Source organism: Phoenix dactylifera, chromosome 3 (assembly GCF_051530095.1).
Source record: "Phoenix dactylifera cultivar Ajwa chromosome 3, Ajwa_hap1_PhDact_Kaust_v1.1, whole genome shotgun sequence".
NCBI classification, from domain to species: domain Eukaryota; kingdom Viridiplantae; phylum Streptophyta; class Magnoliopsida; order Arecales; family Arecaceae; genus Phoenix; species Phoenix dactylifera.
In genome coordinates, this window is record NC_143192.1 from 24,093,228 (window position 1) to 24,112,266 (window position 19,039).

General features: G+C 39.9%; 1 protein-coding gene across 2 annotated transcripts in view; it reads right to left on the reverse strand.

The window, feature by feature from the left end:
* The window catches only part of LOC103724242 (uncharacterized), a 46,992-nt gene that overhangs the window by 17,758 nt on the left and 10,195 nt on the right, over nucleotides 1–19,039 (reverse strand). Inside the window, exons 6-9 of one of the 2 annotated variants that reach the window (XM_088717913.2) lie at nucleotides 11,774–12,029; nucleotides 11,385–11,601; nucleotides 9,604–9,896; nucleotides 8,837–9,364 (exon numbers count right to left, since the gene is read on the reverse strand). In XM_088717913.2, the coding sequence (XP_088574039.1) occupies nucleotides 8,837–9,364; nucleotides 9,604–9,896; nucleotides 11,385–11,601; nucleotides 11,774–12,029 (1,294 nt within the window). Of the gene's footprint in view, nucleotides 1–8,836; nucleotides 9,365–9,603; nucleotides 9,942–11,384; nucleotides 11,602–11,773; nucleotides 12,030–19,039 lie in introns of both variants that reach the window. The other variant, XM_017846917.5, reaches the window with a different exon arrangement.

The window sequence follows — 19,039 nt, forward strand, 5'->3', positions numbered from 1 at the left end:
GTTACAGATTAGACAAATTATCTACGACATATTTTGTTGCTTGTGTGAAACCAAGAAACTTCCAACCCATAAATATAGATAATACTTTGACAGACACCCCGAAACTCTGATCTTGTATTTTGGGGATGAAATCTTTTTGGCCCGGACTCATACCACGAGAGACTTCAACATGCAATTAGTAGAACTATCTGTTGTCCAAAAGGTATGGTAAATCAGGTTGTACATAAAAGGTTCAGCCTCCCCCTACAGGAGACTAATGCTTAACCAGTAGGAAAAAACTAAAACCAGAATTTGTCACTCCTAGTAGTTAAATAGGATTCCTAGTTATAGAAATAGAAATGGATTAGGCCTTGACATGGAGCAGTCCATTACGTATTAAGATTTGATGCTTCCAAAAGGGAGTTTGGATAATGGTAGATTTGATGCTTCCAAAAGAGAGTTTGGATAATGGCACCGAAGATGGTACCAGTTTCTGCCAAACCGGTATGGTACCAACCCATATGTTACCAACTCAGGGAATAAGGTTGTGTATCGGTACAGTACCAGGATGCAAATTTGATTGTTTTGTTTTGTTTTCCCAACTTTTGTTGTTTTTTTTTTTTTGATGTGTAATCCGAATATGAACTGAACTTTTTCCATGTTCTAGTGATTTTCAATGGGGTGTGTTATGCAGGAAAATCGATATTTTAACAGTACTTGTGGTCCCAATAAGGTTTAAGAACCAACTATAAATGAAACTAGGGAAATAATTCATAATATTGTAATAAAATAATCAACAATGACTCACTTTCAAAATTCCAAAAGAACATAAAAAGTCTAGGAGTATCCCCATCTAAAAAGGGGGGTGCTAGTGCCGGCCAAGTAGCATTCTCCTATCCAGCTGTTTGATTGCCGACAATTGTTATGCTACAATTTTAGTTTGGCGTAATTGAATTGCAAGCACACAAAACAAGTGTTCGATGCCTGTAGGCTACAGTTCAACTGCAAAAGGAGGCCCAAAACTTCTATTTGAACTGCAGCAAAATTTGGTAATAGTTTCAACTACAAAAATCCTTGCAACTAGAAAATAGCATGAAAGCATACACTCACCGCACATATTAAATATATATAACAATAATATAATCATGTAATAATTTATACAAAGGTTCGTCATGCCAGTATTAGAGCACGGTTCTATACGCCTCCATGCCATTCTATGCCGAGCCGTACCGACACAGCAAAGAGGGTGAGAGAGGGAGAACAAAAGAGAGGAACAAAGAGAGGGGGGAGAGGGAGGGCCTCTGGACAGCGTTGGAGGGGCACCGAAGGGAGCCAGCGGGCCGGAGCAAGGGCTTCGCCCTCCAAACACTTGTTTAATTTATTTTAAAAATTTTAAGTGAAGTCAGCAAAGAATTTGCCAGGTTCACTTAAAATTTGGGCTCTTTTTTTATTTTGAAAATTTTAATTCTTCTAAATTCTAACATGTTTCACTTTTATCTTTTTACCTTTCAACATTGATTAAAAGATGCATGTTGGATATTTTCTGTATTTAATTACATTTTTTATGATTTTTAATTAGTTTTCTTTTTTTAAATTAATTTGGAGTCATATAAATCTTGTTAACATACAAAATGCAAGGAAACTAGTTTAAAATTTATCTCATTGGTTCTTGATGCATGCTCCATGTTTTCAATGTTTAATCAAACTATCAACTATTTTGAGTAATTCACCTTTAAAGACAACATAAACTATGTTAATCAACAAACTATAAGTAGCTATTTTAAAACTTATCATATTAAATATTTTTCGCATTTAAACATTTTTCTATTTTAAATAAAATTTTCCACTAAAAATAGTATAAAATCACAAAAAATCTGTTAATTAATGAAATACATGACAACTAATTCTAATATATTGATATTATGGACATCTATTCATTTTTTTTTTTTGAGTCTAGGGGCTATGTAGCCACCCCTAATGGGTAATACATACACTTTTCAATGTTTTGGTGGGATAATCTAAAAGCTATCCTAATTTTGAGCTTAGGCTTGGGGTTCCCTAACGTACCACCGAATTCAAGTGAATCACCAGACTCGTTGTAGATTATTTTTACCACTACGCGTATCCAGAAGGATCACCGGACTCAATGTGGACTATTTTGACCACTACAAGTATCTAAGAGAATCACCAGACTTGATGTAAATCACTTTGACTACTATAAATAACTAGGAAGATCACCAGACTCAATGAGAACTCCCTTAGCCACTACGAGTAGAACTGGATAATGCCCAGGAGAAGATCGACAACATCGAAAAGCCGAGTTGCAAGCCAAACTGCCGGACACTATTGAGATGATCTTTTTTTTTAAAATTAGATAAATTTTCGCCATCATGGTATACAATGATAGTTTGGCTTCTTCAATCAGCTCACCATGCTTGGCCTTCTATAGCCAGTACGGGCCGGTTCAGCATACCATGATCACGACACAGGAGAATAAATTACAGTGTATTTACTACATCAATGTACACTAACAAAGATGTATAAATGTAGAGTGTGATGGCTTTATGGTCATACTCTTACCTACCACACCTAGGGTATTTGATCTACATATGCACCGGTTATAAAGTTTTTTGGGATAAATTCAAAAACTTAAAGATCAACAAAACCTTAAGGAGTGGGACCATGGTCTGCCGTACCAGTCGGTATGGTCGGTACCGGCCGGTACATACCGGTACCGGACCCTATCGGTACGATACAGCTACATATTTCGGTACCGAACCGTACCGACCGATCCAGTACCGACCCAAACCGACCAGTCCGTACCGGCTCCAAATTTTTTTTGGCTTTTAGCCCCATCGGTACAGTACCGGTTCGGCTCGGTTTGGTTCGGTACCGTACCGGTATCGATGCCCACCGGTACGTCGGTACAGTCGGTACCGCGTACCTTGAGTGGGACTATAAAATATAATCCAAAAGAAAATTTGAGTTTTGGAAACTCATCCCACAAAAGCTAGGGCCTTGAAGTAGAAGGGAGAGTTAACTAGAATTAGGATCTACCAATTCCTATATTATTGGAAAACAAATAGGATAATTGTTAGAAGGGACAAGTGTATAATCTCTAAAACATAAAGGAAAAAATGTAGCTAGTCCCTATATTCTAGACATCATAAATAAGCGGCCACAAAAGCAAAACTATTTTTAGACAATGTACAAGGTACTTGAAAACAACCATCAAGACCTCTTATCTCCCCTAGACTATTGTCGCATGTCTCAAGCCAATCCTACCATCAAAGCACGTTACGTTATCATAGACCCACATTGTACTGTCCGAGCCCGAGACTAACCGGGCCCAATACTTTTGAGGCCCAATTTAAGGGTATTTGGACCAGTCATTAATGGGCCGTATTGGGCCCATGGATGGCCGCCCATGGAGGGTTGCCACCTCACGCCTGAAGGCTGATGTGACGGGGCCCCAGCTGGCCAGTAGGAGGGAGGCCAGCTTTTGGGCCCTCATTCATGCAAAATGGGAGTCCGTCACCTCTCACCCAAGTTGAAAGGACAAGCCCAGCTGGCATGAGGGAAAGGGCAACTGTAGGCTTCCGGAGCAAGGAGGAAGAAGAGGGTGCCACCTCTCCAAGGGTCACATTCTAAGCAGAGTTTATTTAAACTCTCAGTTTCTTAACTTAGAATTTACAATACGCTATTATTCCTTAGCCCTCTGGAGTATTGTACCAGAGAAGCCGAACCCTGGAGCTGGAGGTTGAAGGAGCTGAACCTCTGAAGCCCTAGGAGAGGAAGGAGGAATTTCTTGAAGGGTGTACTGCTCGGCTGCAGCCAACCCGAAGCAAGGTATGACCTGATTTACTTAAGTAAATAGGTTTAAACAAAATAAAAAAGGAGGAAGTTCTTCTGTGGAATGTTACTCCCTTCTGTTTCAACTTTGAAATAGAGGAAAGAAGACTCTAGCACTGAGAAGATGGAAGAAGAGTAAATGGCCGACGGGTTCCACCCGGGCCAGACCCACGCACAAGGGCAGGCCACGGGCCGGCCTGAGTATGACCTAGGTCCGACCCAGGCCCAGCAACTAAGCTAGGCCCAGGCCCAGTGCTCATCCAGGCCGAGCCCAACCGAACTCGGCCTGCGGGTGCCTAGGGCTCCGCAGCCTCCGCTGCGGGTGCCCGGGGCACCGGATGCGACCACGAGGCCGCCGAGCCGGCACCATATGGGGCCACAGGGCCGCCAGACTAGCCAAGCCCCCACCCCTTCTTCGGTGAAGAGGTGGTGGCGCCACCATGAAAGAAAAGAAAAGGAGAAAGGGAGGAAAGAAAATAAATGAACAAAAATAAAATACTTACCAAGACCTTGAAGCTTCATCCTCGAATGGCGGTTCTTCGCCGTGGTCGAAATAGATGAGGGCTTTCCGGAGGAAACTGAGTCTCGGCCCCATCTCCAGGCCCTCCTTTCCTTCTCCGGCATCACTTCGAAGAAGAGGAGGGGTCGGCCTCCCATCCTTTGCTGCTCCGAGGTGGGAGCACCGCCTCGGCCAGTGGGTCGAGGGAGTCTTACCCCCCGGTTGCTAGCAAGAGGAAGGGGAGGAGATGAAGGGCTGCAAGGGAGGAAGAAAAGAACAAGGTCGGAGAAGGAGAAGGCCGAAGGCTCGGCCGGAGCGGCTAGGGTTCCGGTGGAGACGAAGGAGAGAGAGAGAGAGAGGGGGGCGGGAGACGAAGAGGCAAGAAGCCTTCGGAAAATGGGACCCTTAAACGGGTTCGGCCTAACGGGTCGGATTCGGGTTCGGATCCAGAACCCGTTAGGCCCAAATAAAAAGAAAATGGTTTGGCGAACCCAATTAGACCTAAATCCGAACCCAATTGAATAGATCGGGCTAAATCCAAGCCCAAATGACGTCGGGTCCAAATCTATTAAACTGAGCTGAGTCCAGATGGACCAATGGAGTAAATTGGATTAAATCCGAACCCAATTTAGTCGGGTCAAAGCCTAATTGAGCTGAGCTAAGTTTGAGCGGACCCAATTGAATGAATTGGGCTAAACCCGAGCCCAATTGAGCTGGGTACGAACCCACTTAAGCTAAATTGGCCACAGCAGACCTAATTGATTTCAAATAAGGCCCAATTCAAGCCCAATTCAACCGATTGAAGGGCAAATTAGCCTCAGGCTGACCCTGACTCAAAGCCCAATCCTTTAATTAAAAGCCCAATTGACTTGTGTGAACCCAATTTGGTTCTAAATCGAGAACAAAGGCTTCAAATTGGGTAAATTGGACTTGAGATCCAAGCAAGTAAATTCATATTATGATAAGTTAAGAAATTATGAATAAATAGGGAATAATGTGGTCCCTATGTTATTAATTTAGGTGATCAAGGATTTGTCACCTAGACGTAAGAAATTGGAAAGCGAATTTCTGTAAGTAACTTGCCTTAATCTTATTATGGATCATGTATACACTTTCTTACATAAATTATAAAGTGTAAGTAACTTGCCTTAATCTTATTATGGATCATGTATACACTTTCTTACATAAATTATAAAGTTTAAGTAACTTGCCTTAATCTCATTATGGATCATGTATACGCTTTCTTACATAAATTATAAAGTGTAAGTAACTTGTCTTAATCTTGTTATGGATCATGTATGTAAGTAACATGTCCTAATCTTATTACATTTATGGATCATATACGTAAGTAGTCTGTCTTTAATCTTATTACTTTATGGATCATGTGTGTATAACGTTTGTCAAGATTTTAAAGGATTATGCATGCAAGTTGATTTGTGTGTGAGATGGATTTTGATACTATAATTGCACTTAATATAGTAATTGAGGTATAAGTATAAGATATGATAATGAATTGCATTTAGCTATGTGTAATACTTGCAAGAGGTACTACATATAGGCTCTTAGATGCTACGGGTTGAATGCAACTAAGCTGGCCTCGCCAGTGGCCGAGAATGACTGAGCTGGCCCCGCCAGTGGCCAATAATGACTGAGCTGGCCCCGCCACTGGCAGAGAATGACTGAGCCGTAGCATCCGAGAGGTACTACTTATGGGCTCTTAGATGCTACTGACCGAAAGCAACTAAGCTAGCCTCACTAGTGGCCGAGAATGACTGAGCTGGCCCGACCAGTGGCCGATAATGACTGAGCAGTAGCATCAAAGAGAGTAAATCACGGCATGCCGATGTACTGTTTAAAGTTATATTTTGATGAAAATACTGGTTGATATAAAATATCAATTTACCAACTCAGTACGAATATTTTATCATGAAGAATTGTTAAGTAATGATCATGTTAGCTTCCCAAACCCTGCTTAAAAATGCTTAATATTGTAGTTGATCCGATAAGATTATGCAGGATTACTTACTGAGCCGTGTAGCTCATACCATTTTATTTATATTTTTCTTCCAGATTACCGCCAGTGATAGCGGCGAGAGATACTCTTTTTGTATCAGGATTTCTATCTTTTGGGGGTAATTATACTTGTGTACATAAACTCTTTAGAAGCTCTATATTTTGTACCTTTCAGTAAGTTACACTGAAAATTTTAAATATATGACAGTTTGACTAGTCTGACTATCCTGTTACCCATGTATGAGGCTTCGTGCTATTGTGGGCAGTAGTCGGCAATAGCACAGTCGTGTCACGAATCTGGGTTTGGGTCGTGACAAACATCTGACCAACTCATAGTCATCATGACTTTGATGGAAACTCCCCAAAACTACACAGCCATGGCACTCAGCCAGGCGAGATCCAAGCAACACTCGAGGACCAGATCAGGCAACTGATAAGCCTAGAGGCTAACCAAGCCCTAGGCGGCCAAAACAAGCAAAGGCAAATAGGCACAAGCCAAGACCAACACCAGTACGCGACAACAATGATAACGCGCAGGACCAGCCCGCACGCCAGAATTCGCCCCATCAGCACAACGGGCGCCAACCAAGCAAGGTAGAGGCCGAGCGCGCTACGCATCAGTGTCTGCGCGCTCGACCAGCCAAACGAGGAAACGGCCGCGCGCGCTACGCACTAGTGCTTGTGCGCCCGGCGAGCCGCGCGCACCAGCCAAACGAGGCAAGGCTGGCCGGGTGCGCCAGCCAAACGAGGCAACGGCCGCGCGCGCTACGCACTAGTGCTTGTGCGCCCGACCAACCACGCGCACCAGCCAAACGAGGCAACGGCCGAGCGCGCAACACAAGCTTCTGCGCGCCCGACCAACCGCGCGCGCTCTTGCCCAAGCGCGCAACCCACAAGATTTGGCGCACCCATCCAGCCGTGCGCGCCCTTGCGCACTCTCTTATCCAACTACAACGGGCATTTCCTTCCCTACTACCCCAGCATGGCATCCGGCTAAAGCTCACCCCAAAGGTTCCAAAATACTGAGGGGCATTGCAAATGGGTCTGGCCCGAGCTAGACCGATCCATGGCCTTGGCCGTGCGCGGGCGCCCGCGGCCTTGGCCGTGCGCGGGCGCCCGCGGCCTTGGCCGTGCATCGGCGCACTGCAGCTGCGGCCTCCTACTATACCAGCAAGGCATCCGCCCAAAGCCCGCCCCGACGGTTCCAAAAGACCAAAGAGCATTACAAAGAACCTCGCCAGGGTGCGCGGCCAGTTTTCTAGGATGCATGGCCCAGTCAGCCAAATCCTGCAAGCCAACCGCAGCCAACTGCAGCCAACCGCAGCCAACTGTAGTCGACCGCAGCCAAGGGCAATTGCATCCCAGCATCTGTATCCAACCTTGCAGTCTATAAATATCCTTGAAGAGCAAAAGTGCGGGGCATCCATCCAGATTGTGAAGAAACCTATGGAGAGTCCACTTGTATTATTTGGCCTTAGGAATTGGGCTAGGGAGAACCACATCAAGTTCTCACTAGATTAGGCTAGCTAGAGGAATGTCTACCTCCGCTAGATTGGACTATTATGGATTCCTTCCGAGTCCTTAATAGATTGGGCTAGTGCAGGAACCTTGTATACCCCACTAGATTTATTTGTTTGCACTTGCACTTTGTATTCTTCATTTCAGTTCTAATGAATAGCCACTATGCTATCAATTTCCATCCAAGTTGTGTTCCAACTAACTTAGGCATAGAGATTTGCTGCCAACTCCAATTCCTACGGGGCAAAACCTTAGCGCTAAACTTCCAATCAGTCCACGGCAACATTGCAACCTAGCTAGAAGCCAAGCAGCAAAGGAAGGCAATGGTGTGGGCAAGGTTCGCCGTACCGGTACCGAACCCCGTACCGGTGCCGCACTAGTATAGGCGTACCGAGTGTCGGTACGGTACGGTACGCTCGGTACCGACCGGTACAGCGAACCTTGGGTGTGGGGCTTGGGGACCGAGAACGCCCCCCATTAGACTTCATCTTTAGCAAGTGTGTTGCATGTGCCAAATTCTAGTTTGAGAAAATAAAACATCAATGATCTCTAGAATGTATCTTTGTATAATTCATCAACAATACTTGATCTGCAATAATTTAGTCAAACAAGACTTGAACACTATCCGTAGTAGTTAGTGTTCAATATGCAGCCATAAATTCAAATAAGCATAACAGACATCTATAATTAGATTTTTCTATTCTTATTCCATATAACATTCCGTGAATTTATGAATTGAAGCAGTGACTCTTACTACAAAATAAATCTTTTGATGTTTCCATGAGACACCCATGTAGTTACAATGGCCAATTCAGTTGATCAAAGCAAATCAAAGAAATAGGGGAACTTCACACAGCAAGTTCAAGTAAAAAGGGACAAGCACATGCACAAGGTATCCAAAACTTGTGACAAACTACGATAAAGGACATGAATGGCCATTAATGCAAATATTCATAAAGAAAGAGAGATTCCAACCTTCTAAGCTGTGAAATGCAAGTCTTCACAGCAGAACAAAGAATAGGATTCATTGTCAAAAATATCTGGTGCAGTGTGTTCACATGAGGAACTGCATCAGTTGTACCTTCTTCAGAATCATGAGAACTGCTAGATAATTGAACCTCTTGTCTAGATAAACCCTGCAGTGCAAGAATATAGTGTTGCTGCCTCTGAATCAGTTTTGTTACCAATACGAGAGTTTTTCCAGTTCCAGAACGACCAAGTACAAAAGCACTGTCTGAGAATGTGACTACTTTAGCTTCAAGATCATTAAGTTCAAATGGAAGCTCAATTTGCTGTCCGTCTGGGGCAGTAAGCAAATGTTTCACAGCTCCAGAAGATAAAGCATAGAATTTCATCAGCATAACCTCCTCACTATCTTTACCCTTGCTAGTGACATCACCTGATGCCTCCAATCTGCTTTGTATACCATTAGTATAAAGTAATGGTTCATTGTTTAGGAAAGAAGCAGGACAGATCGCCCAAGTCATGGGTAACACAAGTTTCCTAGGAAAGAAGTTAAATTGGACAAATGAGAACTTTCAAATACTCCATTACCAAACTATTTGAAGAAGAAAGAATGACAGGTACAGTAATTCCACATCTCAACGAATGGCAAAAAGAAGCTTATCTTCTACTGTTTAAGCACATAACTAGAAACTCAAAAAGTTTCTAACATTGTTAAAAAAAGATCATTCCCATAGGCAAAGACATCTGAAGAATTAGATAAGGTGAGTAATGCATACCCCTCAATCTTCTCCATCATGCAGCACTTAACATAACAATCACTAAATGAAGACATCATGCGCTCAAGACGTTGATGGAGCTTTGGAACTTCTGTAAGAGTTAGCACATCCCAGACCTTCATTACTTGGATATATTCTGATTCTTTAATGATATCAGTTGTACATATCAAAGATAGACTATGAACCCTGAAATGTTTCACAAACTTAGAGAAGTATAGACTTTTATGCTTTGGACGCCAACCACAAGCTAGCCTCCACAGAAGTCCAATTATTATCTGTTTCGTCAAACTATCCTGTAGTCCAACAAATGACCTTTTGAAGTCATCACTAACTAGAACCTACAAATGCAATTGAACTATATCAACTGGCTATTTGTAAAAAGTAGTAAAAATGAAAATGATGTAGCCAGAATTATGAAAGTAAAATTAGTGAACAAAAACAAAAAAACGAACCGAAATAGTTATAAGAATTAAAGCTTTGTAGCAGCCATCTTGGTCTGCTTTATAAATCCTGTGAAAAACATTCTCACAACAACAATCTCTGGTGTCATTGCAGGCTTTTGTTAATCCAATTTCAAAACTTCCATCCATGTAAACATAACTTTTCTTCTCTTCTTTCTAAACCCCTTGTAGCAAACCCAGGAACCTTAACCAGGTTTTTCAGATCTTTATTGTACATGTAACTCCAAACTTTCTCTATCATACTCATTCCTCTACTCATCCTAGTTTCACTATTTACCTATCCTAATTTCAAAAAACTGCCATTCAGTTGTGTCTTAATCAAATTATTCCAACTAAGGCTTCACAAACACCAGCCTTCATCCACACTTGTAACTAGAGCATTCCATCCAATGTTTGTTCCAATTTTTTCATAAGTTTATGAAGCAAATTAAGACCAATGCTAATTTATTTGAAGCTTTCACCCATACATTAGATCACCTTCTTAGTTCCTACATCCAGAAAATGATAATCACAAGTTATATCATAAAACTTTTGCCACTATATGTTTCCAAGAAGTAGCAAATGAATTATAATCTTTTGCCTAATAAAAGTTTGCAAATGTTTAAAAAAACTGCATTTTGGTGCACCGAGTACATGAATTGAATTCTTTAAATAACTCAAGATTATTCTTTCAAAATACCTTACCAACAGCATATTATACTTTTTATTTTTTGAGAACAATGGCACATTTAGATTTAGAAAGAGGTTCATTGGTATCTGCATAAAATCAAGACTAATTCTTAAAACAATCTAATGAGTGCATTAGCTTATAATGCCAAAGCAAAAGCAAATCCGACATCTAAAAAGTTCTTACTAAACATATGTAGATGGTCAAGCTTCATGTCATTCGTGAATGATAATGAAGGTGCAATTGTCATGGATTTTTTATATAATTAGTGAAGGACAGTTACAAGTTCGCAAACTAAAGATAATAGAAAGAATATCCATGTCAACTTTATTCCAAAAAAAAAGTTAATTGCAGAGCTCTGTATTCATTCTTCTTCCACCTAAAATAGCACAGACAACAGCAATTAGAAATAACTATTCCACAGAACTATAACAGTATGCCTAACAAAATGCATATGATATGCTAACTTGAAATCAGATATTACAGAACAAATTGATAACCATTCAAGTAAAAATTGTCCAAACTGTAGTGGTTCAAAAGCAGAATTGTAGAAGATAATTCACGAAAAAATGAAATTTCTTTAACAAACATTTAGAAAGAGTACCAAGGAGAGGAGGTAAAAATTTTTCGAATGATGCATCTGAGGAACAAACCTTCCACTTTAAGCCATTAAAACGTGCAGATTCCAAATTTTGCAACTCATCAAGCTGTTTAAGCTCATCTTTGACATTAGTTATAGTGTTGAAAAAAAAATTATGCTCGGCAACTTTCACAAAGAGACCACGTTCTTCGGCATCATGGACCAGTTCTTGCCACACAGAATGACTGCTTTTCAATGTTTGTGCATTTCCAGCAATCCAAAGAAATTTCCTGCTCACAGAAAATCAAGAGTTTCATGAGGAGCTATACAAATCCAATAAATAATTAATCATACAGCCTTAACATGTTGTTCTAATCTACCTACCATTCAATTCAAAACACATGAAATAAATTTGGAATTAAAAATGACATTGGTACACAGAAGGAGATTTTGTCAAGTTACCTGGCCCGTGTTAAACAATAGTTAGTGATTTGATGATCGGACCATAAGCCAACAGAGCCATGTTCATTACTTCTGACAGTTGATATGATTATCACATCTTCTTCGCTGCTTTTTAACTCATTGCAGGAACTTACCCAGAAGAGAAAACCACATTCTATCTCATATTTATTTGACAGCATTGCCTGAATAGTGTGAGCTTGAGCACTATACGGACAAATAACACCAACACTTAAACTTGATCTAGAACACCTCCATGCTGCGAATGTACCAATGGAAAAAAGGAAAGAAATTATTTGCAGAAAACAATAAAAAAGAAGTGAAAAAATCATAGCCCTTACTGTATTCAGAAATTTTCTAGCAAACAATTACTGTAGACAATAATGAAGATATCATACCATAGAACAAAGTAAAATAGCACATAGATATTCTACAGTCCCTAGCAATAATCTCTTTACATAGCCATTGTTCTAAAAAATGGAAGTTAGGAGGAGGACCAAGGGAGGAAAACAAAATGGAAAACAAGTATATGTCGAAGTATAGAGGTAGACTGATCACCAAAGATGCAAATAATAGTCATGCCCGTCCTTTGAATAAAAACAATCAAACAGCAGTGTTTTATATTGTGCTGTATGCCTATAATTTATGAATCCGCTGCTGTTAGTTGCAACAGATCTAGATTATGATTAAATGCTTACTGTTATATGTGACAACAATTAAAGATCATACAAAGCTGATGCTGGTTATTAGTCAGCCATCAATATTTTATTTGCTGTTACAGTAAAACAAGAATTATTTCTTCGCAGATTTGACATCCAAAATCAACAGAAGTGCTTTTTCCTTTTTTGACTTGGTGGACTGACTGCTCTTCAGAGAATGCTGATTATGCTGATTGCAGACTATCACCATAGTGATGCACATTCCCAGTAAAGTACTGATTCTAGATGGAATATCGGTGAATGGTTATGATCGTTGGAAGGTGAACAACTGATTCAAGAGAGAAGACTTTGAGAATAGTTGTACGCCCACGAGCTGTTCCATGGAAGGACTACATGATTGACATTTATAAATCCAATCAACTGATGAAATTTACCTGGAATATCTGTGACAAAGTCAAGTAGAGTTTGGGCAGCTGTAACCAAATGTGAAATAAGGTTATGAAAACAAACTTGATTGAAAGGATTGTCAGATATATCATCCTATCAATCATGAAATGTTTCTGATTCATTGCATGCATTATTATTTTCATTACTACTCCTCTTGCTTCTATCAATAGAAATAATCTTGAAAAGGAATCATGTATGAAAATATGGAGTCTATTTAAAGAACTCATGCAAAGCTCCATTGTCAGTTGGGAAGTTTTTCCTATTAGTAGAGATATGCATGCAATCTACTGAGGTTGCTTGTGAGTTGTAAAGGATTGTTTATTTTGAGCATGGTCTGCCGTATCACCCCGTACCATCTGGTATAGGGCATACCGTACCATACCAAAAGAAAAATATACAAAACTTAACTACAAGTCAGTATAAGCCCCATACAGCCCTGTATCGAGGTGCACCGAGGTGCGTACCAGCCCGTACTGAAGCATACCAGCCCGTACTGAGGCATACCGAACCAAACCGATAAGGTACTAAATTGTCTGAAAAGGTAAACGGGAGAAAACAAAAAATAAACTGCCACAAAGCATGGCTAGACACTCTTCATACGATAGGGTATGGGGAAATAACAAAGAATTAAAAAATATAGAAGAAAAGAGAGAAAATATCAAAAAAATTACTTCAATTGGTTACTATAGACTGAACGACAGGATTTGAGAAAAAAATTGCTCATATCAACAACACATCATTCAATCTTCCTACCCCCCAATCTTCTCTATCAAGTATCTTGTGCCTTGACCAAGCACAATCATCTATATATCCTCAAGCACAACCAACGCTCACACCCCATGTGTGTCCTCGCATGTGACAAGCATGATCCCCCCCTCCCGCATCATGCGCTTGCACCCCACACACATCCTCGCATGCCGCGCGCATGATTCCCCCATCCCGATCCTTGCCGCGCTCATGAGTCGCCTCCCCTCTCATGTGACATCAATAATAGAGCCCCATGAGGGATCTAAGAACCACAAGAGGTTCTCAATAGCCACAGATACTTTTCTTTAAAAAAAAATGGAATAGCCCAAATCTAGCCATTTCAACGGATTTCAGCTCAGGATCTTGCTGAAATCAGGTAATGTAGCTCCTCCTCACTTATTTTATGTGTTTTTTTTATTTTGAGACCAAAAATTGGCCAAAAATTGAAAAGAATAAGAGGACATGTTAAATTTTTGTATTTTGTGTCATTTAATATGTTGTAGATCTATAGTAGATCTACACTATGACACCAAGATCATAAATTTTTATTGAATCTATGATTTTTAAATAAAATATACTTTTAGATTTAAAAATAAAAAATAATATAAAATTTAAAAAATTACTATAAAATCAGAACCATGCTTAAGGGTATGAATCTCACTCTTAATAAAAATTTTATATCATTTTATTCAAGTTTGGGCATTTTCACATGAATAGTGATATAGGCACAACGCACAAGTTTAAATAGAATCCACAATAAAGTAGCCTTTTATGCATGCCCATGAACTAAAAAAAATATATGTAGCATCCAGATCACGATCCTATACGAATCTAATCTAAAAATATTTTTATAAATTATTTATATTTAATAATATTTTTAAAATAAAAAATATCAAAAAAATAATATGAGATTAAAAAAATATGAAAAATTACTAGCAAAATAGGTAATTTAGAAGTATTTTCGAAAGTAAAAAAAAATATTTTTTGCAGCATATTGAAATTTCACAATTCTCCAAAAATAAATAAAAACAATAAGCTAAGATAATGATAAATGCAACATCCCAATTATGGTTCGTCATTTTCTTAATAAAAATAAAATATCTAGATATGTTTTAGTTAAATATTGAATAATTTTAAAAAACAATTAAAATTAGTTAATTAAGTGAAAAAAATAAGAATTTAGTATTACACATGGTTAATTACCTAAATATCAATCAACGTAAAAAAAAATTTGACATGTGTTTAGTTCACTTGCAGGAACAGATCCATCCATGAGGAAGGAACCAGAGCGTGATATCGGTTGGGATCACGAAGTCATGCTCTCAAGTCAACACCACTAAAGGTGCAAATGGTGCAACACTAAGTTCAAAGGAGCAGGGTACCTAAAAGTGCCCCTAGAGGGTCCGCCAGCCGCTGAAGATGCACTTCACTGATTTCAAAGTAACAAAAGAGAGAGCTGCCTGAAAGAGGATGGAGGAGGATAGTCGAGCAGCAAAGCCACATTCCAGCGAGCGCAACAGCCAACACATACTACTGGTCCGCCATTGCCTAAATATAGAGAGAAGAATAAGAGTGTGGATCTTCGAGGACCGAAGGATATCCATGTTGAGCTCATTAACAACAACAAAGAGGAGCTCGAGAACTTCATAGCTTCATTTAGAGCCAGTGGGGCACCTATGGATTAACATAATGTGTGATAGGTGAACAGGTCCCAGCAGACGAAGCATCATTAACTTCCGGACTTATTGGGACATAAAAATCTTTCATAAGTCAATTGATACTTTAGATAAGGTGCACGATACATGGTACATTTTGAAACTAATGGAGGTAATAGATCACGTGAGAGAGTAGAACATTGTGAGAGAGTAGAACATTGTGCAGATAGTCACTGATAATGGACCATAGTATAAGGCTACCGATGAATTGTTGATGGAGAGATAGCAGCATATTTTCTAGACACCATGTCCTGCACATAGCATCGATCTCATGCTAATGGATATCGAAAAGATTCGCAAGATTGGCAGGTCATCGAGATAGCTAAGTTCATCACCAGATTTAGTTACAATCAGACATAAATCCTAGCTCTAATGAGAAAGTTCATTACGGGAGAAATACAGAGGTCGGATCTGACATGGTGTGCCGCTAATTATATTGTACTTGATAGCTTTCTTGAGAGGAGAGCATGCTTGCACCAGATATTTGTTAACGTTGAGTGCTAGGACAGCAGATATGCAAGGGCTAGCACTGAGGGGAGACACATGGAGGGCTTGGTGAAGAGCCAGCAATTTTGGACACGGGCTCACAGGGTTGTGAAGGCTATCAAGCCTCTACACGCTATGCTTTGGGTCATGGACTGAGAGATATACTTGCAATTGGGCTTCCTTTATCACATGATTAAGGCTGCCATGGAACAGATCTGATAGACAGATCCAGTGAATGCCTATAAGTACATAGACATCATTAAACAGAGGTGGGACTACTAGATAGATAGGAAGCTACATTTAGCAGGTAAGAATATATATTAAAATAGTTGACCATTGTCTAGGCTTCTAGTTGGTCATGTCGTACTAAAATAATTACAAATTGTATTAGCAGCTTACAGCATGAACCTAAATCCCTAGTATCAAGGTTCGTCGAACCGATACCAGTAGGCATACCGGTCGGCCACCGGACCGGTTCGCCACCGATTCGGACCGGTTCGAAATCAGTACCAATGTTTGGCCCCCAAAAGTCCAAAAAAAATTGAGCTCGCCGGTACAAGCTAGTACGGGGGCTGGTATGGGACGGTTCGAACCGGTACCGACTGGTACCATTTTCCACCGCTGTATCAGTCAGGACCTGACCAGTCCGGTACGAACTAAACCGGATGGTATGGGCCAGTTCAACATACCATTGCAATGGACAATAAACTTCTATCCACCCTATGCAATATAATATACAAGATACAGCTTGATGCAGATGTAGCACCGCATTGTCTTAAGGAGCTCAGTTAATTTAGGTGAGGTGTATGTACAACCATTAATAATTTATTCAACATATTATAACATCGTGTGCCATGTCTCTTTTGCTAAGGAAGTCTTCCACAGCTTATGCTCAACAAGGGCAATATTATGATGAATCCAACTATCCAAGTATATTATATAAATAATAGCTATTACTTGATAAGTTTACTATTGATAATTACCACCATCTTATATGTAGTTTTGTTCAATGCTTTGTAGCTAAGTGGTGGTTTCATTTCAGAGGGTCAGCCTGAAACCTTCAACGACTTGCTATTCGAATCCTCTCAGAGAGGATGTCCTCCAGTGGCTACGAACGCAACTACTCAACAGTCCTCCTAATATACAATAAACAGAGAAACATTCTCAACAAATGTTGCAACGATCTTGTCTACATATACTACATTCTAAGGTTGAGTCCATGAATGGCCAAACTGGACCATACCGCCCAGTTTGGCCCGAACCAAGCAAACCCGATGAAAAACCGAGTCAGTTCGGCCATTGGATTCATTTTCGGCCACAAACCGACCAGAACCGATTCTGAACCGACTTGAACCGGCCAGAAAAGGTCTTCGAACTCAGTGCAAACCGTCCAATTCGCACCAAGACGACCCAATTCTGAACCGAGCCCTCTCCCCTCTCCTTTGTACCGGTGACAAAATGATGTTGGGTAGGCTCGAGGCCTTCACAACATCATTTCTAAGCGGCGAAGAGGCGGAAAGCTTTCCCCCCTTCCCCTCACGACGAAAATCACACCGATTCAGCACTTCAAAAGAAAGATCCAAGCCAAAATAAGATATGCCTCCTCTCCTCTACTTAATTCCCTCATTTTTCGGGCCTAGGCTTAAAAAAATTGCTCAAAAATTGCAAAATAATGAGTGATATGCTAAAAATTTTCAATATGAGCTTAATTTTATTATATGTTGCAGATCTATGAATTATCTACACGATGACATAAAAAATTTTAATTTTTGAATTATGAAAAATATTTAAATTTAAAAATATATTTTTGGAATAAAATTAAAAAAATATATTAAAAAACTAAAAATTAAAAAAAAGTGAAATCATAAGCATATTAAGAGACATGCAAGCTACTCAACAACAAAATTTACTGTCCATTTATTTAAATTTTGATGCGATCATGGGCATAGTAGCTTATGCCTAAATTTGAAAAAAATCGAAAAATAAGTAGCCTTTGATGCATGCCCACGGGCCTAGAAAAATATATATAGCATCCATTGTTAGATTCTATATAGATCTGAGCTAAAATTATTTTTTTAAAATATTAATATTTAAAAAATATTTTTAAATTTAAAATATATATATATATATAAATGTAAACCCTAAAGGATGGATTTTGATGATCACAAAAACAATTGAGTTAAATATGTACTCTAATGATGTTGGCTTAAATGTGAAGGTTTAAATTTCAAGATGAAAATTGCACCAACAAACTCTAAAGAATCAAGAACCCTGAAAATTCTGTCTGTAAACCGAGTGAGCCGACCCTTTTGTTTAAGAAGTCGATCCGCGTGTCGTTGAAGAGAAACAGAGAAGAATCACCGCCTGAGACCAACTAGATGAGCCGACCCTTGTGTTTGAGGAGTCGACCCAATATCTACATGAGTCGACCCCCGACATTGAAGAGTCGACCCTTGAGGCCAGCGCAGGAACTTTATATAAACTGAAGGAATGATCCGACCCTTTTTCTTAAGGAGGCGACCCATTATCTACATGAGTCGACCCCCAACATTGACGAGTCGACCCTCTGAGGCTAGTGCAGGAATTTTGTATGGATTAAAAGAAAGAGTCGACTCTTGTGCTTAGTGAGCCGTCTCCTTCAGCATATGAGACGACCTCTCAACTTGGAGGGACGACCCCTGTTATCCTGACAACTTCAACAGCTAATTTCAAACAGTATTTTTGCTGGGTGCCAACGGATAGTTTTGCTAACAGCTAGTTTATACTTCTTGATCAGCATGAAGTCCATAAATTCAAAGGAGCGCTAAGAAAAAAAGAGAGACGAAGGTGTGGAACAAGAGAGAAAATCCAAATACACAAAATCCGAACTTCCAAAGATCAAATCCTCACAAGAGAGCTTTCAAAGAGAAAAACCATTCTGTGAGGAAATTAGCTGGGATATTCAACACAAGCTGCTGCTGTACAATCAAGACATTCAACAGCAGCCAACGACCATCTTAATAGCTTCAGATTTACATTTATTGTTTCATTTATTTTGAAGCTTTACTTACATTGTTACAGCATTTCTTACTTAGCTTTAAATCTGCTGAAACAGTTTCAATTGTTCTGAAACTGATAAAGGTTCTTCCAAACCTGAATTGGAAGTTGTTGAATCAGGAGATTCAACAAGGGTTAAGGTTTTGGTAGGTGAGCCTGTGAAAACTAGCTGGATTGTT